The 25672-nt window shown below is 44.1% G+C and overlaps 1 protein-coding gene across 3 annotated transcripts; it reads left to right on the top strand.

The window, feature by feature from the left end:
* The first annotated feature begins 721 nt into the window (after positions 1-721).
* On the top strand, positions 722-23436 carry LOC137884640 (adenylate cyclase type 2-like). 3 transcript variants are annotated; one of them, XM_068726507.1, is made up of 21 exons: positions 722-867; positions 2799-2910; positions 3761-3888; positions 4607-4765; positions 5717-5849; positions 9090-9266; positions 9403-9443; positions 9554-9634; positions 11462-11531; positions 11792-11889; positions 12442-12526; positions 14751-14888; positions 15058-15186; positions 16163-16347; positions 17140-17224; positions 19519-19677; positions 20738-20884; positions 21024-21131; positions 21569-21683; positions 21766-21890; positions 22545-23436. In XM_068726507.1, the coding sequence occupies exons 1-21, from the start codon at positions 764-766 to the stop codon at positions 22695-22697; spliced, it is 2532 nt and encodes an 843-aa protein (XP_068582608.1). In that variant the 5' UTR covers positions 722-763; the 3' UTR covers positions 22698-23436. The 3 variants fall into 3 exon arrangements, with proteins under 3 accessions (XP_068582608.1, XP_068582607.1, XP_068582609.1); XM_068726506.1 differs by having other exon boundaries at positions 14748-14888; XM_068726508.1 differs by lacking the exons at positions 722-867; positions 2799-2910 and having other exon boundaries at positions 3785-3875; positions 14748-14888.
* The last annotated feature ends 2236 nt before the right edge of the window (positions 23437-25672 follow it).

The following is a 25672-nucleotide window of genomic DNA, read 5'->3' as shown; positions in this document are numbered from 1 at the left end:
TTTGCACGCAGCATTAGAGAAAACAACGCAATAGAAAAGTTCTGTTCTATTCTATTGCGTTCTAAATCGCATATACATGCTCAGTATGTATGCTATATTGAGGCACACTTCTGTCTGAATAAACAGTAGCCCTAGTATACATTTTCTATTCATGTCTCACTAGAAAAACAAACAAAAAAAAAAGACTCTTTTTATGTTTATCTGTGGAGGAACTGAGGAGGCTTTTATTGTGTTCTACTATATTGTTTTCTGTTTTGTTCTATTCTCTTGTGTTTGTTTCTACAGTGTTCCGTTTTACTGTTAATTCCGTTAATAGAACAGAAGAGAAGATAACAGAACAATCACCTTATTTATTTTTGTTTTCATGTGCCACTCCAAATAACCTCTTACACAGCACACGCGTTGTGTAACTGAACAAATCCTGCATTTAGTCCAACAAATACCCCCTGAATGTACAAGAGCACTTCTTTTATTATAAATAATTAGTATTGACTCACAAGTCAACGAGTCCTGCTGTGAGTCAGAAATCAAAAACAAACAAAAAAAGCAGATGAATATTTCCAGCCGCATGAACTCAGAAAACCAAGGTTTTAGGTCATATAGTGTCAATGTAACGAGTTTATTCCCTCACTATTACTATGTTAATACTTAACATAGTTCCTTAACTCTCGTCTCGTCTGGGTTTCGTCCGTGTACCTTCCCCTCTCTCTGTCCTCAGGAGCGTTTGCTGTTGTCCTTACTGCCGGCTCATATCGCCAGAGTGATGAAAGCCGAGATCATCCAGAGGCTGCAGGGACCCAACTTCGGTCGAACTGAGAGCACCAACAACTTCCACAACCTCTACGTTCAGCGGCACACCAATGTCAGGTCAGGGCTCCTCCTCCTTAACATCAGACCCTCCGCCTATTAAAGGCTATTATTTCCTGTTCTGGTCTCAGAGCTCGATCGCGTCCTACACCACGTCCTGTCCTCCCCCTCGTCGTCTTTTGTCCTCCCCCTCTCTACCTGCCCTCACATTTGGATTGCTCCTGTGCTCTTTTGCTCCTCTCATCCCACTTTATTTCCCCCCCATTTCTCGTCATCTTCACTGCATCCCATCTCCTTATTCCTCTTTCATCGCTTGTGGCCAAATTCAATTCAGAGTTAATCCACCTCCACTGCACTCGGAGGTCACTCTGTTCTTGCCGACATCCTCCTCTACGTAGTGGAGGTCCTTAGAAACAAATCAAGGCTAACCATAAGAGCCTCTCCATAGAATGTCCTCTAGAAATGTTTTCTCTCGCGCTGGAAACAATATCACCGCGTCCCTCTTAAGTAGGCCTCAGATGTATATGTGTGTGTGTGTGGGTGAGTGTGTGTGCTCATGTTCATCTGGCTATTATCCTTCCAGTAATAACAGATTCCCACATGGTCTAGCTCACAGGTAAGAGGATAAACTCTCCAGAACAAAAGAACTGACACCCAAGGACATGTGGCAGTGTGAGTCTGCTGGGACCCTCCCACACTACACAGCTAGTGGAGAGCTGTGCTGCCTCGTAACACTCGCTCGTTGGCTAGATTGCGTGTTTTCACGCTTATTAAAAGGCCTAAAAGTTCCTCCTCTTCCCATTCTCTTACCCTCACCTTTGGTGTGTGAGCTACAGATTCACTCTACACTAGATTATTTTATAGGTATGGATAGGGGTTGCAAAATTCCGGGAATATGCAAAGTTTCCATGGGAATTAACGGGAATATACGGGACATTTTGGGGTAATTTAACTGTATTTACCTTGTCATATATGACAAAGCAACATTTTGTTTTGTCATAAGCAGACATGCATGCAAACATTTCTAATACAAATTTAAAAAATGACATTTTATGATGACATTGACATTTGTTTACGTTTCTGGCAGACAATGTTCCCATTAGCATCCAGGGTCCAGCTGAGCTAGGCTTGCATAGTCTTGATCTCAACTACATTTAAGTTCCCTGTTATATGCTTTTGCAAAAAAAACTTTTGCAAAAAAAAAAAATTGTCAACATTTCCAAGATTTCCAAAATTTCCGAGCTTAACTTCCCATGGAAATTTTCTGGAAATTTACCGGAAATTTTCCGCCTCTTTGCAACCCTAGGTGTGGACGATTTTGAACATTTGTACATCAATCACTCACTGGCGTTACCTTGTATTCTTGGAGAAAACTTTTCTTGCACGCCTTCGCGGGGAACAAGTTATTTATAAGTTTTAGTTTTAAGTCCGTTCTTTGTGCTTTCATGTGAAACATTTATGATGCCGTCGTGTCCAGGACTCCCTTGACATTTATTTTTCAAATCTCATTGGGAATATCCTGGTAAAAGAAAGTGGAGCTGGAGCCATAATGTATGTTTGTTTTTATGTAAATAGTAAAGTACTAATAGGTAGGATAGTACACAATACTACCATGACACAGTTAGATGCATGAGCCACATAAGTTAGCGGCACTCTGGATTTAGAAACTAGCACAAAAAAAATGTATATTGCATTATTTATTTTTTATTGCATTTGAAATGTGTGTCATCATTCATTCCTAGTGTGTCAAGAATCTTGTGCAGTAAAATGTTTCATCTGTTGCTCAAGAACTCAAAGGGTTTGTGGAGAAAAACAGACAAGATTTATTCATGTGCAACAAATCCTGAAGTTACTCTTATTAATAAAATGGCCCCCAAGTAAGAAAATCGTTATGCCTCTCAATATGTAAAATGTGAAATCAGTAGTGATATTTGATGGTTGTGTATTGCAGTAATGCAGTAATATTAACATGTGTTGCTTCTTTTGTGCAGCATTCTGTACGCCGACATTGTGGGTTTCACCAGGCTGGCCAGCGACTGCTCCCCAGGGGAACTTGTGCACATGCTGAATGAACTCTTCGGCAAGTTTGACCAGATTGCAAAGGTGACTCAAGACAAGCCCGTCATTCGTTTAGTCGCTCGGAAACACTACCTCTCTTGTCCACAGGGGCCGCCAAAATCAACACAAATTTAAAATCCCTCGTGGTAGCTTTAATGGGAAATGTAAGGACGTTTAATATAGTGTGTTTTGGGTCACAATTAGTGCTTTCAGCTAATGTTGCCTGGCATCCACAACAGCTGACCGGTTAATTCCAAAACAGCCGAGAAGAGAGGGCAGGATCCGTCAATCGGATGAAGCGCAGCCTCCGACGCGGATGTTTTCTCTCTGGTCCCCGCCGGCCAACGTCGACCTTCATACCGCACCTTTTCCAGAGCGCTGTGCGTGTTAACAGCCGCAGGTTCAAGCAGCGTGGGCTGGTCAGAGTGCAGCTCGCGGTCTCGTGGGTTCTCTGTTATTCGGGGTCTAAACAGTTGAGTCAGGCTCTCTCAGCTTTCGTGTCCAGCAGCTCTGTCCTCATGCCTGACGAAGCCGCCGTTACATAAACCCCGGTCCAACGATGAGCTGTTAAACATCCCACATGTGGAATGAGAGCTAATGTGTTATGTGGGTGTATGATTCTGGGCTTGATGTGACCGTGTGTGTGTGTGTGTGTGTGTGTGTGTGTGTGTGTGTGTGTGTGTGTGTGTGTGTGTGTGTGTGTGTGTGTGTGTGTGTGTGAGGGTTGTGTGGAGGTGAGAAAGAGCACGAAAAAACGTCATTTTCTAAATGAAATAGTGAACTGGTAATTTTAGAAAGATTATGGAGTTTGATGATGAATGTACACTTCTTTCTGTCTCTCTCTCTCTCTCTCTCTCTCTCTCTATCTCTCTCTCTCTCTCTCTCTTTTTTAAAGGAAAATGAGTGTATGCGAATCAAGATCCTGGGAGATTGTTACTACTGTGTGTCTGGTCTGCCTGAGTCGCTGCCTCACCACGCCAGGAACTGCGTGAAGATGGGCTTGGATATGTGTGAGGCCATCAAGTAAAATACCAGATCTCTCTCTCTCTCTTTTTCTCTCTCTCTCTCTTTCTCTCTCTGTCTCTCTCTCTCACACACACACACACACACACACACACACACACACACACACACACACACACACACACACACACACACACACACACACACACACATACAAACAAACACGCCTGTCAAACAGATTGAGCAGAAGGAATGCCAGACTTGATTTCAGCTCTGTTTGAACTCCACAGTAAACACAATGTGAACTCAATATGATAAGCCTCCCGACTGAACAAACAAAATTTCAAACAAATGAAAAAGGATTCTCTTTGAGGCCCCCCCCCCCCCCCCTTTTTTTTTCTGCTCTCTGTCGCTTTCACTCATGCATGAACTCACACACACACATTAGTTCTACAGAACAATAGGTGTTGCTGGCCGGCACTGACCTTTAATCCCAATCAGATTAAAGATGAAATTCGGTGTCGTCCACCTCTGACATGATGAAGCAGAGTCTGGATGTCGGTGCTTTTTGTGGAGGATTTTTTTTAGACTCCTGACTAGAATTAAAATTCTGGAGGAAACATATTTCACAAAATACAATTCTGGTTGCGAACAGCGTTGGTAACGCCCGTCTGAAAATGAAAAAACTCCAATCTTTAGCATTTTGGTGAATGTGCTCGATTGGTTGACAGTGAACCACTCCTTTTTAAAGATTAATTCTGCTCCGTACTCTCCACAGGAAGGTCCGAGACGCCACTGGAGTGGAAATCAACATGCGCGTCGGTGTTCATTCTGGGAACGTCCTGTGCGGCGTGATCGGCCTCCGCAAGTGGCAGTATGACGTGTGGTCACATGACGTAACGCTAGCCAATCATATGGAGGCAGGAGGTGTGCCCGGGTAAGATATAACCAAATTCTTCAGATGCTACAATAAAAAAATAGGTTGCTGTTCAAATCCTGCAAATGGGTTGCGAGTATTTGTCTGTAACGCAGACAGGGAGCAGTGCTTTTGGGATTTGACTAACACGTCCTGCTCTCTCTGCGATGAACTTCACAAGTCAGCGAATTCCCATCTGCTCCGCTGCGGTTCCATGTGGCCTTAAGTCTGAGTGAGCGAGGTCCCAGTGGGCCACCGGCGTCGTAGTATCATTACCTTCAGTTTCAGTGGAGCGCTAGTGTCTCAAGGAGGCGGTTTTCACCCTTAAAAGAACAAGGTACTCGCCTTTTTTTTTTTTTTGCTATCGGATTAATCTTTATGAAATATCAAAGTTCAGCCAGGCGTGTTTATATCAGTATCGGTTTTCCTAAAAATCAATGTTGGCTGAACCCCAGTAAACCACCCCCTCAAAATCCAAATATGAAGACACACCAGCACCAGGAACAGGCACAGTCAACAATCACATGGAGATATTCATACTAACTTGACATGGAACATGTGATCTGCGTCTGCTCTGATTCTGTTGCCCTCGTCGTAAAGTCAATTACAGCCACTTCATTTGACCAGTCGGCTCTACCTTTTGTCACGTGGGCATCGGGCCTGCCGTCCTGGCGCTGTAAACAAGCACGGGGAAAATTGGGCTGGTGGTTATGTGTAAGCTACTCAGAAAAATAAAGCTCTCTCTGGTGCCACCGCATTGTCTCACCGGGCTGCTAATGGTTGCTCTTAGGGACTGCTGAAAAGGTATCTGAAAAATATGAAAACACATCTCCACAAACAAAGCTGAAAAGGCAGGCTTGCAGGTTCTTGTGAAGCTGTAAAGTAAATAATACGTTTTGAGAGAGCTGTTGTTAATGGCACAAGCTCTCAGCCCCTCTCATCTCCTCTCATCTCTCCCCGTCTGAACTTCAGAAGGGTCCACATCTCTTCCGTGACGTTGGAGCATTTGAAGGGCTCGTATAAGGTGGAGCATGGAGACGGACAGAGCCGAGACTCCTACCTGAAAGAAAACGGAGTGGTCACCTACCTGGTCATCAACCCCAAGGTCAGACACCATCACCTACATTAAACATCCACATGAGTTCAGGAGGCGCCATTAAAGAGGCTGCCGTAACCGTAGACGTGGACACAGCCGTCGCGACGTCACAAATCGGTTTGTGGCTTTTGAAGCCTCGAGTTTGTCATTTTGACCACCGCCATCTTGGATTTTGTCCGTCGCCATCTTGGATTTTGTCCGTCGCCATCTTGGTTTTTTTTTTGCAACCAGTGAAAGGAAGTGACCATATTTGGACTTCAGAGGAGTAATGTAGAGACGCCATATATAGCTCTGGTAGCGGTAGCAACCTGTCAGTCATAGGGATAGCCCCGCCCCTAAAGCATCCCCTGCTTTATGGTCTGTTTGACTCTAAATGGAGCATAATGTACTAAATGAACATCATGCTGTATTGAAGAAGACTGTAAACTAGAGATTGAGACCATAAACTCATGTTTACAATGTTTACTGAGGGAATAAATCAAGAGAGAAGTAGAGTCATTACCTCATAGACTTCCATACAATTGTACTTCCTTTTGCAACCAAAGGAGTCGCCCCCTGCTGGCTAATAGACAGAATGCAAGTTTAAGGAACTTCCGCATTGGCTTCACATTTTCAGAACCGGAGGACTTTAACAGGAGAAAGAGCAGAGGATGTGACCGACTATCACTTAGAGGCTCAATAGAAATCCTATAACTTATGTTTCCTCCGTGTTTAGCCACGTTAGCGGCGTTTGTCTGTCAATGGTTGGTCAGTCTGTCGGCCGTCGTTCTTCCAGACTAAAATATCTCAGCGGCAACCAGATGGATTTTCATACAATGTTGTACTCAAAAGAAGCCAGAACGAGCCACCAGGTCTACCACTTGGAGGGGAGTGCAGACTTCCATAATGCATGACCTCCCTTTGCAAATCATCTCTTTTATTGCTTTAAAAAATCTGTAGCATGTAAATACTGCACCTTAAAAGGGACATCTCACTCCCCAAAATCAAAAAGACATATTTTTCCTCAGTGCTATTTATCAATCTAGAGTGTCGTAAATATCGGCCATAAAGATGTCTGCCTCTCTAATATAATGACACTATTTTGCAACTCACGACCCGGTTACTCAAAATAATATACAGACCTCGCTGTGAGCATGTTTCATGTAAGAACTGTGGTTGAAAGAAAATAGTTCCTGAGTACATTAAACTATTTTTTTTTAGAAGCTTTATAGATTGAGAAATTTCTCCCAACTTTTTTTTTTTGAAGTTCAGGGCACTCAGAGAGCGCAGACCTCCTCCAAGGCACGAGTGAAAAACGATGCGTGTATCGGCGCCGTGATTCGGATCTGCTCCCAAAATGTTACGGGGTTCTCCTTATGTCTGGAAACATAACCTCCTCGGCCAAGATTATGAAATCCCAGTGGGGTCAAAGGTGAAAGCAAGAATATTTTTCCACAGGGCGGCAAAGATATTCCCTCTAATGTATCTTACACAATATAGTCATGTATGATCCAGTTGGAATATTCACATACAGTCGTCAGCTCTTTATAATATGTGTTTTTTTCTGAGTCATGACTTTGGTTTTAATGTAATTTATAGCAAAAACACGAGGTGACACCGCTTTAGCATTCCCACGCCACCTTCTCATCCTCCTCACAGTCAGCAGCTAAACAATAAGTCAAGTGTGGGGAAATAACACGAGCGCACAGTGAAGCGGTGAAGGTGTGCAGTCGGGCCGCTCTACTGGGAGCTTTTTGGTTCGAAGCGACTCTTTTCCCCCTCTTCCTGACGAACCGGGAAGCACAGGGTCGGTTGAGGACGTTCAAGAGATTTGCCTCTTCTGTGAACTTCTCTGCCGAGAACATCTCTATATAGAATTATGTCGCTGGCATCCGGTCTGCGCTCAGTGTGTTCGGGCTTGGCAGACGAAAAACAGTCCTCTGCCTTTCTAATCCCTTCAGAACTTGGCGAAGATGCACCACACCACCCCCACCCCCCTCCACCCCTTTAAATATCCGCACTAAGGCCTTCATCTCCTCTCCTTCGGGCGTCCTGTGTTCTCTATCTGCTTGCTTCCATAGACCTTTTTATGCTTCCTAGTGCATCTTTTTGAAAATGCCACCACTGACACACAAAAAAGCACCGATTCCTCCTTCTGTTCGTCTTCTCCTTCACCTACCTTCTTACAACGACACCATTATTACTTCGCAGAAGGTCTCCAGAATTGTGAGGAGACGCTCCACGCTCTTATCTTTTGTTTACCGTAACGGAAAAAAGCTTTACAATATCAGATATTGGAAGAACAAAAAAAAAAAAAAAAAGGCCCCCGAGGGTCCTTTGTGACATTTTTAAGTCGCCCTGAACAGGATCATGGACAAATATGGAGTGTGGATCACAGGAGGTGTCATCTCCGCTGTCATTGTCATTGATTGTCACTGTCAGAGCGGTTCAGCTGAAAACCACCGTTATGGTTTTTTTCCCCCCTCATATAATAGGCTTATGTGCCACGTTCGGGTCGGTCACAATACCTGCCTCTGGATTAATGGAACGAGGAACATTATCCGACTAAATCCTCCCAGACGTTACTCCATTTTGGCCTAAATGCTCACTTTCACCGCCGCGCTGCTTCTAGCCGGTGCGACGTTTCTGTTTCGGTAAAGTGGTCTGGTGTTTGTCAGAGAGAAGCACTCAAGCGTACGGTACGGACCGAAATAAAAAAAAAAGAAAGGGCAAGCTGCCTTCCTGAACAGCTTTCGGTCCCAGAAAAAAAATAATGTATTATATTTTACTTAAAAAAATGTTCTAGTGTTTTTTTTTTTTTGTTTTTTTTAAAAGCTGCTGAGATTTACTTTTCGGGAGATGTTACATTGCAGTCAACACATTTGAACTGATGTGCTCTCACCTCAGCTCACCTCGCGCTAATGTTCAGGTTCATACTTGTGTTTTGTTATTACTAGAACATGTTTACATGCTTTTATGTAAAAAAAAAAAACAACAACTTTAATTTGTCATATTGCCTGTCTGAATATACCTGTATTCACCTGTATGTCTCTTTAACACGCCCTCTTGGAATCACCCTGATTGGCCATTTGAGTCAATCCCCACAGACCCCCATGTTAAAATACACAACTGTACAGCAGAAATGAACATGTTTACAGCCGTAAAAAAACATGTCTGCTCTCTATAGCTGGTATATAAATTTCAGCGAAGGTGACATCCCTTAACGTCACTGACCGCCTGTGTCTGTCTTCCTGTTTTTGTTTTTCCCAGACGGAGAGGCTCAGCCCTCTGCTGGGTGTGCGCTCTCGTCCCTCCCTGGACGGTGGCAAGATGAGGGCGTCTGTCCGGATGACCCGATACCTGGAGTCCTGGGGCGCAGCGAAGCCCTTCGCCAACCTCCACCACCGAGAGAGCATGACCACGGACAACGGCAAGATCAACACGACTGTAAGCGCAGCGCTGTCTGTCTCTCGAAAGCACACACACACACACACACACACACACACACACACACACACACACACACACACACACAGACACAGACGCATATATCAGGCATTAACAGGTCCGATTCCCGTTTCAGGACGTTCCGATGGGGCAGTACCACTTCCAGAGACGAGAGAGGTGAGCTCGGACTCACTCTGTCTTCATTGCGTGTCATCAAATACACGTGAACACTTTCATTACTCCGTCTCCGTGTTTGAATCTGTCCTCCCCTTCGTTCGATTCCCCAGGTCCAAATCTCAAAGGAGGAGGTTCGAGGAGGAACTCAACGAGCGAATGATCCGCACCATCGACGGCATCAACTCGCAGAAGTAAGCGTTGCGTCTGCCGCATCGCGTCTGCCGCATCGCGTCTGCCGCATCGCGTCTTCAGCATCGCGTCTGCCGCATCGCGACTGCAGCATCGCGTCTGCTGCATCGCGTCTTCAGCATCGCGTCTGCCGCATCGCGTCTGCCGCATCGCGTCTGCTCCATCACTCTTGAACAATCAAAAATCCAGCACTAAGTAGTAGAAGCATCGCGTCAGCATGTACACTCAGGAGTTCTGTGATTGTGGTACTGTTGGTAATATATGCTGAGGGTCTGAAGATGATTTCCTTGGTTTGTCAGCATCACTTGTTGCTGAGGAGATCAGTGTCTCGGCCCCAGAAGTGACCCACGCTATATTAATCTTTGGTAGGCTGCTCATAAAAACACATTAGAACTAAAAGAACTGGGGTTTGGAATGGTGCCAAGAAGGAGGGAGTTGGCAAAGATCCAAAATAGCAAAGATACGATAAAAAGAGATAAGATAGAACTTTATTAATCCCGAAGGAAACTCTTCTGCCAAAATTCAATGGAATACAAAGATAAACATATATGAATACTGACAGTTATTCTGACACCTGTGCAAAAATAAAACAGCAATAAGAGTCAAAACTAAATAAAACAGACAAACTAAATTACAACATTAGTTTGAAGCGAGAGTAAAAATATAGAGAGCATGAGAAGCGGCACCAGTGCCGAATAGAAACTGAGATTGAAATGTTAAATTGTCGATGACATTGAAAAGTAATAAAAAAAAGTTATGTTGCACGTGAAAATTATGTAAACTTAAATGGTGTGAAAAGTGGGTTGCTGTTACCTAAAATTAAAGCCTCCCACTGGGAGCGTTTGAAAAAAAGGTGCATGAAGGCAGAACTTGTGCATCTAGAGGCGGCTCCTCGGTTCATGAACCCGGCCTCCGTTTTTGCTGTATTCCTCTGGCCGGGGTCCAAGACCTTTTGGATCCGCCCACTCCGCCGAGTTTGAGCGGAAACAGAGCGAAACAAGTCGACAAGTATTTCAACAGACTCTGCCTGCTTGTGATTTAGCCATTAAAAGTAGAGGAACTACAGTGAGCTGAAGATCTTGCTGCCGTTCCATAACACTGTGTATTTATATTTTAATCTCCCGGAGGCTTGTGTAATATTTCCCCGCATGTATTTCCTGCAGCGTCTCAGCTGTACCACTGTACTGCCTCGTTTGGCTGTGTGTTATTTTTAAGCTGATTGCAGCTGTGAGCAGCGCTGTTGCCCAAGCAAAATCTCCCTTCGGGTAACAATTCGGTGATCATTTATTGTCATTATGCAACACAGGGAGGCACAAGGCATGCAGCTGTAACCCAAGAACAACAAGACAACAAAAAAAACGAAAAAGGACGACAAAAACAGTAGTGGACTCCTGGAGTCTGATTTTGAAATGTAAACATCAGCAACAAAATCGATTCTCTGGGCAGATAACATGACCGGCGTCTTGACATTAAACATTCGTCATCAGGAAAACGCTGTCCATCAACTTTGAGCACCAAGCAAAAGAATATCTTATCAACGGCTTATGAACAAAATGAGTTTGTAAATTACAGTTATTTCTTCCTTAATTCCTATTTCAAAGTGCGCAGTGTCTCTAATATTTACCCCAAAACAATGGCAATGGTTTTATTACCACATATGTTGTATTCATGAAACAAAAACATGCTTTCTGGTTTAATAGTTGTTTAATAATTGATAGTTTTTGGCTCATTTTAGCGCCATGAAGAATAGTTTTCAGCCGCCACATAACCCGGAGCCCGGTCCCTCTCTGTACTGTCTGAACCGGTTCCTTTCTCCATTGTCTCTGCAGACAGTGGCTGAAGTCTGAGGACATCCAGAGGATCTCATTGTTCTTCCACAACAAAGCTCTGGAGAAAGAGGTAGGCGAGTGCATACAAAACACCTGCCGGCATTGTGCACTGTGGGGGGGGGGGGGGGGAATCGATGGAATTCTAGTTGTCAGAGAAGCAGAAGTCATTATGGAGAGAGAACATATAGGACACTATCTGCACTACAACTTTGTCCCCAAATTCCTGTATTCTGGTTTTATATTTATCGTTTTTACTTCATACTACATAGACGTGTCTCTATACTGTGCATGCTCATGCCATTAATTTTTTTTTTTGCCTTATGTCAACAGTACAGATCCACAACATTACCAGCCTTCAAGTATTACGTCACCTGCGCCTGCCTCATATTCAGCTGTATATTCATAGTGCAGGTCCTCGTCCTGCCCAAGTAAGTCTGGGGATGAGGGGGGAGGGGGGTGGGGGGTGGGGGGGCAGTGTGTGAAAAAGTAATTTGACGCCGGCTGTCTCATCATGAAAGGAGCCATAATGTTAAAAAAAAAAAAAAAAAGATGAAAGGGGCACCGTGTCTGGCAGCGATTATAAGACGAGGTGAATCAAAGTGCGTCGTCTCTTTAAGGGAGGAGGAGAGAGAAAGTCACGGTCGCCGCTAATTCACAGACTCCGGGAGCCCAAAAAAAAAAAAAATCTGAGAGGCCCATCGATCGCCTAATTCGCCTCTCTGGGCGCGTCGCTCCATCACGTTTACAGACGCGAACGTCGTCTGTCTTTGTGGCAGCGATCCTTAAATCAGCCGGGACACAGCGTGCCGTGCTGTTAGCGTCCAGCGGCTCTGCTGACTCGGCGTTAACGGATTTTTGCAGGTCTGAGGTAGAATACAGTGATGGTGCTGCAGAGGGCCGAGAGGAGCCAAGACGGTTTAGAGTAATACGTGTGTGTGTGTGTGTGTGTGTGTGTGTGTGTGTGTGTGTGTGTGTTGCAGAACTGCTGTGCTGGGGATCTCCTTCGGCCTGGCGTTCCTGCTGTTGGCTTTGATCCTGCTCCTTTGCTTCGCTGGTCACATTCTGGTGGGTTTTGCACGGATTTTCGTCTTGCAACACTTACACTTGAAACCATGAATTTGAATGAATGAATGTGCTAAAAAAAAAAAAAAAAAAAGTCACGTCTATATTGTATTATAAGCACATTCATAAGACAACAGGCTTTCTAAAACTGTTTGTAAATGTTTATTATCATGTATGACAACCTTATAACAAGGTGTATAAACTATTTTATGATACAGGCAGATGAAATCAAGCATTCTGATTGGTTGAGAGTGAGTCACGGGGTTTACTTCATTGAGCCATAAAGTACTGTACAGCCTGTTTACATTCACCAGAGCGTTCCATATCAGTGCGCACTCAAAACAACGGGCAGATTTTGCGCCACCGTTAGTTGTCATCTCAATGAACGACAGCGGTGGAGTAATATCCTTGCTGGAAGAAGAAACTCCCCAACACCGAGCCGCCGGCAAAGAGAGCAGGAGTGGTCGGAAGCGATACCGTCAGAGACGAAGGGGACGTGAGACACGTTTTCCCACGGACGCGCAATTAACGGAGACATCCAAATCAACATAAGCAAACGTTAACAACAGCCTAACGTCAGTCTACCGAGTCCCAAGTCACTCGTAACTTTAGTTTATTCAGTTTAAACAGCATAACGTTATATATACACCCCAGTGCCTACGAAGCATCTATGAATGTTTAAATTAAATATTATTTCATTGAAAGTGTCCCATTGTCTTTTTTTTTTATTTATTTTAATGGCAACTTTTATAAAATGAGCAATGTGAATGAACGAGATGGTGCGAGATCTAGCTAGGCTAACAAACGCGATGTTCCCAATGCTGTCCGTATGTTGCATAGCAACAGACACGCCTACGGGACTATTTTCTCTAAGCTACTGAGATGCGATGCACAACGTTTGGTGGCTACAACAAATTTTGTGCTGAAAGGCAGCTTCCTATGTACTTACTATTAATAATGTCGCAGGCAACCGTGTAATAAAAGCAATAAGGTAGTCGAGGCAGAGCTGTATCTACGATGATGTACGTAGGCGTCGGGCCGAACAACACCCTTGAACTGTACGTTATTGACGACACAGTACTGCCTCTCGTACCTTATTGCTTAAAATAAGCGGTGGACGTCATTTATTATAAGTTCAGCATTCATGACGCTTCACCCCGTAGCTGTATGCTCATTGTGTACAGGACTGCAGGGATGCTGGTCAAGTGAGCCTATTGTTTGCAAACAAAAAAAAACAAAAAACAACCCGTTGGAGCTGCAACTCTACTTTTCTATTCCCCTTCATGCAACAGTTCATCCATCAAGTCACTGCCGCTGTTTGTTACCCAGCTCAAGTGGAGGGCCGGCTGCGTTATGAGGCTGCTGCAGCTACACCCGTCACAAGGGTTTCATGGACAATCGATAAATAGTTTCTCCCTCAAGAGCCTATTTTTCCTCTCTCTCTCTCTCTCTCTCTCTCTCTCTCTCTCTCTCTCTCTTCTCCAGAGAGCGTTATCAGCCAGCATGCGTCGGGTTAGTGCGTCGCATCGATAAGAACGGTGTTGCCTTTGATCTTTGAATCATTTCCCGGTACTTATTTCTCATCGGAAAGGAGAGTTAACAGGAATGTTCTTTGTCCGTTCGCGGGAAAAAGCGGAAGGTTTGGCGAATGTAAGAGGTGCTGAAGTCAAAGATTGTAAAAATGATACACGTTTTGAAGACAATACAGGTGAATAGGGTACAAATATATAACGAATAGATATCACCGTGACACTTCCCCAGTTTATAATGTAACGTTTTCAGAAGATTTTTCAATTCAATATGCAAATGAGTCATTATCTAATGCTGAATTTCCTGATGAATTTAGGAGAAACATACAGACACAAACACACAGAGCAGTAACATAAACACCTACATGTCAATTTTAGATGCTTTCTTCCCACTAATCTGAAAGAAGACGTGTTATGAAAGTAGAATTAACCCGGAAAAAAAATGTCTTTTGCCTGATATGAAGCTCGTCCATGTTTGGCGTGAATGTGACAGATGATGATCTCTGCCTTTTGTTTTAATATGCTGACATGCAGTAAGATCGACGATAACAAACGGAGTGATTTTCCACACAACCGCTATCTTTACATCAATTTGAGTCACGCGAGAGACGAGCGGGAAGAAATACGAGGTTTCACTGTGATTTTTTTTTTGTGTCCATCCCTAATCCTTCCTTCTGGTTCTTTTGCGACCTCAGCAGGGAAGGAAGGGGTCCTTCTGCTCTCTGACCTGGTTCCCCACGTCCCCCCGCATCATCGTCACCAACAACCCCTGGCTGCGATTGGTCCTCACCATGACGACCACCGCTCTCATACTGGTGATGGCCGTCTTCAACATGGTGAGACGCCGGTTGCGGGTTTAAGACGCCGTGGAACGCCGTCGGGTCCGTTGAGCCCGGGTTAAATCCAATGCTCCTTTTATAGTTATGACACTTTCGATTGGCGTCCACACTTACATAATGCAGTTTGTACTGTATCAGAAGTACAGTTCATTGTTTCCTTCGTCAGTTCTTCGTGGAGGACCCTGGAGGATCCATTGAGGACGTCCTGACAACCACCCCCCCTGTGAATCTAACCAATGACAGCCTGCTGTACTACCTGCAGGAAAACACGGGAGAAAACAAGTTCTACCTGCCAGTAAGTACTACAGGGAGAGGACGAGAGCAGGACAGCTTGCCTCCACTGTTTGTGGCTTTACATTTCTCCAGAACACTGTAATCATCTTCTTTGGGAACAACAGCAACTCCCCGAGCAATCTATTGTTGTTGTATCTATATCTTCTAGAGAGGCTGTGTGTCTTTACCGTTAAAAAAAAAGAAAATGAAAAATGGATTCAAAGAGACAGCAAGTCAACGTTTTACACTGTTCACCAGGAAACTTCTCATTCTTCTACGTTAGGTTTAGGCAACAAACGCGCTTGTTTAGGCTTACATGAACATACAGGATGGAACACATCTTCTCACTGGTCGTAACAGACGACGTCACATCACTCCAATCCTGGCTTCTCTCTATTCTTCTCTCTACTGTTGGTTTATCCTGACTGATCACTTTTAAAGCACGTCTGGGTCTGGCCCCAAAATATAGAGGAAATGTTGACCCCCCCCCCCCCCCCCCCCCCCGATGAGTCAGCTCACAGCCTTTATTTATTTATTTTATTTATTTTATTTATTTTATATTTGTTGTACTGTTTTGTCTGTCAAAGCACTTTTTAAACTCTGTTTCACCTCTCTCTCTCTCTCTCTCTCTCTTTCTCTCTCTCTCTGTCTGTGTCTCTCTCTCCCTCTCTCTGTCTCTCTCTCTCTCTCTCTGTGTCTCTCTCTCTCTCTCTGTGTCTCTCTCTCTCTCTCTGTGTCTCTCTCTCCCTCTCTCTCTCTGTCTCTCTCTCTCTGTCTGTCTCTCTTTGCTCTCTGTCTCTCTCTCTCTGCTCTCTGTCTCTCTCTCTCTCTCTGTCTCTCTCTCTCTCTCTCTGTCTCTCTCTCTGTCTCGCTGTCTCTCTCTCTCTCTCTCTCTGTCTGTCTCTCTCTGTCTCTCTCTCTCTCTGTCTCTCTTTCTCTCTGTCTCGCTCTCTGTCTCTCTCTCTCTCTCTCTCTCTGTCCCCCCCCCCCCCACCCAGTACTTCATCTACTGCTGTATCCTGGGTCTGGTGTCGTGCTCAGTGTTCCTGAGGATCAACTATGAGCTGAAGATGGTGGTGATGCTGGTTGCGGTGGTGATCTACAACATCATCATCCTCCAAACACACGCCTCCCTGCTGGATGGATTCAGCAAAGCGCTGTACACCACCGATACACTTGATAGGTACCTGCTCACACACACACACACACACACACACACACACACACACACACACACACACTCCTGTCTAAAATGTAGGCCCACCTAAAGCGGGGTAGGCAGTATATTTTTGGCATCATCCATAACAATGAGAGGAAACGTTAGGAAAAGTTTCTATCCTAGCATTGGTAACAGCTGATTACACTGCAAAGCAACCCAAAAAAAAAGGACATTATCTGACCCAGCAGCCTGCCGGCATCACTTGAGTGAAGCCTGTGAAAAGGACTAATGAAGCTGGACCCCGGTCTTCAGGGACAAAAGTACCGCTGAGGTGCAAATCTCCCGTATGACTGTGGATGAAGCGTAAACCCCGGAGAGGAGGAGGATGAGAGGCAGAATGACAAACAGCAGTTGATGTTTATGGAGCTGAATTAATACGTTTGACTGACAGCTGGAGTCTCACCGCCGAAGAAATCACATTATGCAAAAAAAAGCTTTTCAGAGCAGCAAGAAAGATGGATTTTTGTTTCTCTTTCTCACCTCGGCTTTAGCAGCATGAAGAGTGCTCTGCTGTTGCCAAAAGCACCGGGGCATATAAATAGAATCGTTAGGCAGTGTTTAATAAAAAAAAACAAAGACCAGGACAGCCTAATAAATCAATTTAGTGTCGCAACGAGCGTCAATTTACACTTACGGAAGACATGCTGGCATTGCATTATGTATGTCCCGCTACAATATTACCAGACTTTGACTCCAGACGATCATTATTGTATTCATTGATAATTCTTTTCTCTCTCTCTCTCTCTCTTCGTCCAGACCAGGAGTTCTGAAGGATCTAAAGACGATGGGCTCCGTGTCGCTTTTCATCTTCTTCGTCACCCTGCTGGTACTAGCCCGGCAGGTCAGTATTCTCCTTAGAGTGGCAATCCTTGAGATGTTAGTCCTTTTCACCGGCGGTAACAGCAAATGCGGTTTAATACTACAGGTCAGGTCACCTAGCGACAGCGGTCAGTGTCGAGCTCAAACACGGTGCACTTCCTGTCCAAGTACTTCATATTAAAAGTCAACCCGCACGCATTTAAATGCTTTTACAGGTGCATTTTGTAAACCAATAGGGGGCAGCATTTCACCTCAACTACTGGGTCCATAGATTTACAGTCATCCGTTAAAAATGAGGCAAAAAAAAAAGGGCAACTTTTCCCTTTCCGGTTCGCAACTTTCTACTTTTTCTACGGATTACAGCCGTACAACTTCTGAGCAAACTACGCTGCAGCCCAATGGATCCGCTTTAAACCAGTCGATGCGAATGCAAATTACTTTAATTTTTTTTTCATGTAAAAATTGTCCGCTAGACAATTAAATGGAATTTGGCTTTTGTCGCCTCTCATAGAACACCAGGTATTACGAGATGGTGAGATTAGCATGCTAACGTCAGTAGATATATCTACAGTACAGATACCTACTGCAGTTGTATCTGTCTTATTAGGCCAACCAGCATGTTCTTGTACTAAATATTTCGGCATGAGGAGAAACTTTCTACCAGAGGAATTTAAATGATCTTCTCTGCGAGTGAACCTGCGTTCAAGGATTTGGCTCAAAATGCTCAAAAAGACCAAAATACTCGTTCGGATTGGATATTTCCGTGGCGTTGGAGCAGCCGGCCCCCTGCCTCCATCTCCTCTGTGTCCACCGTCCTCGCTTCATAGAAGAGCTAAACTCAGCTGACACAGATTTTTTTTGGGGGGGGGGGGGGGGTACCATCCATCATCTGTGACCCCAACACAGATTTTCTGGACAGAAAGACTCTCCCCAGAGCTTCTGTACCCAAAACTGGGGGCTCCCCTGAGTCCAAACAGCCTCCATGTGTTGTTCCCGTTCTGGGTCACCAGAAGGGAGGGAAGAGTATTCATTCTACAACACAACTTTGCTTTTGGTAAACTCTCTGCTGCTGTTGCATCTTATTCCGGGCTGCGCTCTTATCAAGGTCTTTCAGGGTTAATTGGTTTCGGCCTTCCGAATGCTGTTGGGGTATGAATTAGCTCAATAAAATGCCTTATCAATTATCCTCCAAATAATTCTGGAAGCAGGTCAGAAAGTTGTCAGAATCGGCGTCATCCGACGCCCCTCGACGCAGAAGTGCGTAAATTGGTTTCCTGGATATGACAGCACGAGGCCCGGCTGCATCCCTTTTAAGTGCTTTCGTCCCGCTATTAACAAATTTGCCTTGCAAAAAAAAAAAAAATGTTTTCGCCGTCAACCCTAATGAGCTCATTTTCTAGCAGTTTAGTCGGCGGGAGGAGAAAGCAGGTTAGGAGAACGGATGCATCTGTAATTCATCCCTCAAGAACAGATGCGCGACGGAGCAAAGCTCATTTACAGGCTTGTTAGCTGGTTTCTAAACGGCCTACTTTCTCAACCCCGGGCGGTACGCCGACGCGTTCGAGCCGCGCATACATACGCAAACGCTCCGACCCTATCTGTTACTTTAGTACTTCAGCCTCAGGCTATCGACGCTGGAGCGCGAGATCTCGGGCGTTGGAGCCTTCTAAATTGGCGGCCCTTTCATCTCAAGGGAGAAGCATTCAGCGCACAGACGTACATCAGACCGCTAACTACATACATGGAGGACATCTCACGGGAGAGGGGCTCCCACACACATCCATACGCAAACTACCAGCCTGGAGCTTTCAGATGTAATCATAATGACGGTGTGTTCGGGGGACCCCATCTGATCCACCAACGCACACTCCTCGGAGGTTTTGACCCCGGTAGATCGAAAAAACTCCCTCAAGCATGAAGCCCAAAAAAAAAAAGAAAAAAAAAGAAGAAGAAGTGGCGGCGGCTACCTTTTATGCAAAACAGGCCTGTCAGCTTCTCACTGTTTCACCGTCATCTTTATGGAGACATTCATTTGCCATGAATACCAAACGAGCGCTTTAGTTTCAGTTGGTTAGGTTTTCCTTGCGATCGCATATATTTTACGTTTAGTGGGGAATTATTAGAGCACAATGCAGGCAGTCTATCTTTAGGAATCGGCTCTCATATCACTTCTGTAGCTGGAGGAGAACCGAACCTCCAGTCCAAAACAAAACGGTTAAAAATAACTTTTCCCTTTCTGTTCTCCTGTAGCTTTGGAGCAGAGTGCTGGGTGTGAATGACACAGGTGTCTCTTTACTCTGTGTCCTCCTGTAACAGAATGAATATTACTGTAGGTTGGACTTCCTGTGGAGGGACAAGTTCAAGAGGGAGTGTGAGGAGATCGAAACCATGGAGAACCTCAACCGGGTTCTGCTGGAGAACGTTTTGCCCGCCCACGTCGCCGAACACTTCCTGGGACGCAACTGGAAAAATGAGGTGAATTCACACAACAACAACAAAAAAAGGAGACAGATGTTGTACTCGTCATTCATGTTTTATTTATGTCGTTTGTTGCAATCCTCCCGTATATCTCGCAATTTATGACGAATTTTCACACCTTTTATTTTCGCTTACGACGCTAAAAGCCTAAAGAAAAAAATGAATGAAAAGTGATGAATGATTCATGACTAATGGGTGAATTATTCTGTATTCTTTCCTGAGAATTGAAAGTAAAATAAGATAGTTAAATAAAAAGTGTTCAACATAAAAGATGCTGTTGCAGCGTGCTTATTATTTTAATTATTTGAATTATTCAAAAGTCAATATATAGGTCATCAACTATGTCCAGAAGCCGGTTAGCTGAGCTTATGGACTGAAATCAGTAACATAGCAATTTTATTGTCCCCTTAAGTTGTATTATTCTACATGATTTCATGTGTTATTTGTAAGCTTTAGAGGCGCCGGGAGGTTCGATTTTGTCACTTTTGCACAGAGCCAGGCTAGCCGTTTCCCTCTGTTTCCAGTCTTTTGTGCTAAGCTAAGCTAAATGGCGGCTGGTTGTAGCTTCATATTTGTCATTTAACAGACACAACAGTGCTGTTTAACTTCTCATTTAGCAATCTATAAGAAAGCAAAAACAGCTGTCAAACTATTAACCACAAGACAATACATCTACATTATCAGTATGTGCTATTAAGTTTTCGTTTTGTTTCACAGCATTCATGCTGTAGTCGATGTAGCCTTCCTGCCTATAACACACTTCCTATATTCCTCCTTAACTCGCTCCAGTGCTGTGCATTGTTGGTTGCACTCGGCGCTCTCTTTTACTCTGTTCTTATTTATACCCGTCCCCGTGATTAATGCTATTCTGCTGCTAGCGGGTGACCCAGTGTCCCCCGAGACGATTCAAGTTTAATTTTATTTATTCAAAGAGTCGATGTTAGCTATTCAGCTCGTAGATCTTCTTCGTTGGGACTCGTCGAAACCCACGCCGCACCGTTCGCCTTCATACGATCGATACGCATCTAGCTGTTATCTTCTTCTCGCTCGTTATCAGGACCTCTATCATCAGTCGTACGAGTCGGTGTGTGTGATGTTCGCCTCCATCCCAGACTTCAAAGAGTTTTACACCGAGTCCGACGTCAATAAGGAAGGACTGGAGTGCCTCCGTCTCCTCAACGAGATCATAGCAGACTTTGATGAGGTAAACTCTTGCTCTTACGCTGATGATCCTGGGTTTTGTTTTTTTGTCAGAAGCAGCCACACTGGGCTGATCACGCTGGTGTCATGTCCTCCTCCCGAGTGCTTCATGTTGTGTCCTGTATTCCTCACGTGTCCTTCAGCTGCTGTCCAAACCTAAGTTCAGCGGAGTGGAGAAGATAAAGACCATTGGGAGCACCTACATGGCCGCAACTGGACTCAATGTGACGCCAGGACCAGAGTGCGCACAGGCACGCGTTTACACACACACACACACACACACACACACACACACACACACACTCACTCACTGTCACACACGTGCACAAAGCTTGACCTCAAAAGAAGTGGTTTTGCAGGAGCTGTGCACGCTTTTGGCACGTTCATGAGATACGTTAGTTTTAGGTTATAACTTCATTTACACTATCCATCATGCTAGAATGTAATATCATATGCCGTGAAAATATTGGATAAAATGCTGTTTTTAACAAAACAGATCTCGATTGATGGGGATCGCTGTACATTATCCCGCTCAGTACATAGCTACTTACTAAAGAAATCAATCATTTGACACATTTGTATTTACAGTATTCCCAAGCTATTTCTGCTAATTTGACACGTTGAGGTCCAGACATGGTTCAGTTTACACCTTTAACTTATTTTCTCTTCTTCTCTGCATTTCCCTCAGGAACATGACAGACAGTACATGCACATCGGCACCATGGTGGAGTTTGCCTTTGCTCTCGTGGGGAAGTTAGATGTCATCAACAAACACTCCTTCAACGACTTCAGACTCAGAATTGGTGAGAACATTTCTTCTTAGAAGAAATTTGCATAAATGTGAGCCGTGCCGTTGGTAATTTGTTTGTGTTTTTTTTTTGTCAGGGATAAACCACGGGCCGGTGATAGCAGGAGTAATCGGGGCCCAGAAACCTCAGTATGACATCTGGGGAAACAGTGTGAACGTGGCCAGTAGGATGGAGACCACCGGGGTACTGGGAAAAATACAGGTGGGATGTCTCACAAAATACAGCTGCACGTCATCTTGTGTGCTCCTGAACTTCCTAATCTAGTCATGTTTAGGGTTGCAAAGGGACGAAATTTTTTCGAAAATTTTCGGAAATTTACCATGGGAAGTTAATTTACCAAAGTTAATTTTGGAAATTTTGACCATTGATTACTTGGTAAACTGAAGCCATGTTCATTTTAGTACCAGGTTTATTTGTATACAGTAGGGTAACTTTTAACAGCAGTGACAGTAGGGTTATGCATGTCCACACAAAAGTACACCATCACCTCCATCATTCGCGGCTGTTGGGGTCCATCAAAAAGCGCCAGTTGGGCGACTTTATCATAAATAAAAGTAAGTACTGCAAATGAAAGGCTGAGCAATAAAAACGTGATTCAAAACTATATTTTAAAGACGTATGGAATGCAGCACATGCTGTGTTTCTTTGCAAAGGATGTAGCTAGCTACTGTAAACCAATTAGTTTTTTCTCTGAAATTAGTTAAATTACTCCAAAATTTCCAGTTTATTCCCGTTAATTCCTGCATATTCCCGTTAGTTCCCATGGAAAGTTTCCAACTTTGAATATTCCCAGAATTTTGCAACCCTAGTCGCGTTTCTCTCTCTTTCTTTCTCTCTCTCTCTCTCTCCATACAGGTAACAGAGGAGACGAGTAGAAACCTGTCAACACTGGGCTACATGTGTTCGTGTCGCGGCATCATTAACGTGAAGGGCAAAGGAGAGCTGAAGACCTACTTTGTTCACACGGAGATGACTCGATCTCTGTCACAAGGGACCGTGATGCCTTGAAGGTGCCACAATAACGAGACTCGAGAACACAATCTCACACACACACACACACACACACACACACACACAATGTGGCCGTAGAAGTGATTTATCACGCTTCGCAACTATAAACCCATTACCAGCAAGCAGCACGGCAGTACAACGGACAGGCGATTGTCCAGAACCAGTTTTTGTCCTCAGCGACGCGATGTAGAGCCCGAGGTGCACCGCCGGCATTGGTTTCCACGTCTCAAAGAGAGTGACCAGGACTTTGCTCTTCACTGTCTAAAGGAGTGCCTGACTAAAGAGAGGTTTGCCAAATTAGCGCAGCTCTCAAGGACCGCAGTGTGTACAGTAGTAGTGGTGCGGAGCTAATTACCCACGCCAGTGTTTTTGCAGTGCTTCAGAGCCTTATACTTGAGCAAACTGAGCCGTGTTTTTATATATATATATATATATATATATGATATATATATATATCTCTGCCTGGTTGGCACTGTGAACCGGTTTGTTACAATAGCTTCTTGTCATATAGAGCAGTTGATGCCAACAAATCGGCGGTGTGGTGGGTATAGTTTGCCAGAAACCTGTGAACTGTATTTATAGCTTCAGAGCTGCGTTCGTGTCCCACTGAAGACTCCAGATTCCAGGAGAAAATAGAGTCTTTCTTTTTTCTTTTTTTATAATCCATCTGGAACCAAACAAACAGCGATGTGTGTAAATGTCCACTGCTATCCTTTTGGTATTCATTAAACATTTGTACATAAACAGACGTCCGCTGTCCTCGTGCGTTTGTTTCACACAGGATGTGCTCCCAATGCGAGCGCTTCTAAGATCGCTGTGTGGTTAGAGACAATATGGCGGCTGTATTTACTGTATTCATCTAACATAACGGAATGCATTAGACCACGAGCCGGTTAGCTTAGCTTAGCACAAAGACTGGAAATGGGATTACATAGCTTTTAAATTGAACATTAACGCAATATATATATATATATGTTATATATATGTTATGTGAGTGAGTGTTATAGGTGCTGGTGAGCAGATTTTAGGCTAACACTTCCCCCTGTTTCCTGTCTTTGTGCTAAGCTAAGCTAAGCTAATCTGCTGCTGGCTGCAGCTTCATATTTAGTGGATAACTCTCCGCCAAATTTCTGAAAATGTCAAACTATTCGTTTTAAAGATAACATGTCGATATGATCCGTGTTTCTATCGCATTCACCAATACACCCTCAACGTCACCGTTTTATGTGCACTTCATATCGAATGTGTATGTTTTTTTTCTCGGTAAACATAAAGTATGGAATGATTTGTTTTGCTGATGCATGGGGCGATGATCAGAGGCGGTGCGGGTGAAGTGTACCGTGATGCGACGAGCTGCATTCACTGCAGGACTACGCAGAAACCTCTGAGGCTGACTCTGCTGATTGAGGTGTGAAACCATTGTTTTCTTTTTTTGTGACCACATGCGAATTTATGCGCCAAAAAATTTACATTTTACGAAGCAGTGTTTTCCTCTTCCTCCTTTTTTTTGAAAACGACACCTCGCGCATTAGCTCCAAATCCTCCTAAATAAACACTGCAGCTCTTAACACCAAACGGATTCAAATACTGTATCTTTCCTAAGAATAAATGGTCTATTTCTGCCGGAGTACAAAGCCCAGAAGCAAATGAGAGATGTCTGCGCTCCCATTATGTAGGAGGTGGGTCTCCGTCGTGTGGGTTCAGGATTAATAGACAAAAAAGAATCAGAGAACCTGCAAATCAAAGAGGTTAGTGATGCAGAGAAAGAACCGTATTTACATAAAGCAAGGGTTAGAAAGACGCAACTGCATTAGAGTAAAACAATGCGATGCGTAGTGGTGCACATGCATGTGAATGAGTGTGGGGTTTGGTTGAAGCAATCCTTGGTAGCTTCTAGTTTACATGAGCGACGTATGAGAGAAATCCTGAGAATCCACGTTATTCCCGAGAACGTTCAGTCTCTTAATGCAAACATCCATCGCACTGAAGGCAGAACTCTGAGTACTGAATCTTTAATATGTGCAATATCGAAATGCAATAACTGGAAGACATTTTTTTGGGGGGGGGATTTATAGTCCGTCATCACCATCTGAACTTTAAATTACGCTCACACTGACGGAGTAACGTTCCTGGAAAATGTCACGTCTTTGTGTTTTTTTTCCAGAATTATTCCTTTGACGGATTATATTTCGCTCAAAGTATCATTTTTTGAAATCGATCCAACTACAAACACTGGTTGATTATCTTCTCGGTGAGAAACAAGACGCTTCCATCTCATGCGTTGGATACTTTCAAGTCACGGCCCACCGATACCGAATCCTTCTTCCACATTCCAGTTGATCCCATTTTTCCTGAGAATGTGAACGCATGGACGACGTCATTAAAAGTGGACTTTGCCGTAGTGCACACGGTACACTGAACAGCTTCAGGTGAGATATTCTATGAATTCACTGATCTCGCTACTGTTCTGATGCATTGCTACGGTGCGATTTTGGATACCGGCGGTAGTAAAACGAGATTTTATGAAGCCATAATCAGTGCAGATGAAGCAGACGTACTTATGCTGAGTAGAGAAAATGATTATTACTCCACCGAACCCTTTATTTCCTCTTTATTGCCAAGAGGGTACAATATTGGCTGGAGTGAAAATTACCCCCAACAAATTAAAACGATTAGCTTCACCACCATATTGTTATATGAGTTAAAAAAAAGAGAAAGAAACGGATGTTGCTCGATAATTCCCAGGGTGCCTCACTGTGAGCGTTTTCAACGGTGCGGAGCCTCCGACTTCAGGCGGGTCGGACTAACGATCCACAGAACGGACAGTACCTGCTCCGGGCTGTGGCAGAGTCACTGCTGGGGTTCTATTTGCATAAGAATAAGTGGAAACGGAACAAAAAAAAATATATAACACACCGCCATTATCCTCCTGAATAGTTTAAACAATAAATTATTTTTGATTCACATTCAAG

Source organism: Cebidichthys violaceus, unplaced genomic scaffold, assembly GCF_023349555.1.
Source record: "Cebidichthys violaceus isolate CVI_PGR_0920_01 unplaced genomic scaffold, fCebVio1.0.p SCAF_396, whole genome shotgun sequence".
NCBI classification, from domain to species: Eukaryota; Metazoa; Chordata; class Actinopteri; order Perciformes; family Stichaeidae; genus Cebidichthys; species Cebidichthys violaceus.
The sequence above is the reverse complement of the archived record's forward strand: the minus strand, read 5'-3'. Positions and strand labels throughout refer to the sequence as shown.

Coding starts and splice junctions, on each gene's coding strand:
- LOC137884640 (XM_068726506.1), top strand. CDS start 764: ATGAAAGCCGAGATCATCCAGAGGCTGCAGGGACCCAACTTCGGTCGA. Junction 14,889..15,057: donor TGATGGCCGTCTTCAACATG/GTGAGACGCCGG, acceptor TTCCTTCGTCAG/TTCTTCGTGGAGGACCCTGG. Junction 19,678..20,737: donor GACGCAACTGGAAAAATGAG/GTGAATTCACAC, acceptor GCTCGTTATCAG/GACCTCTATCATCAGTCGTA.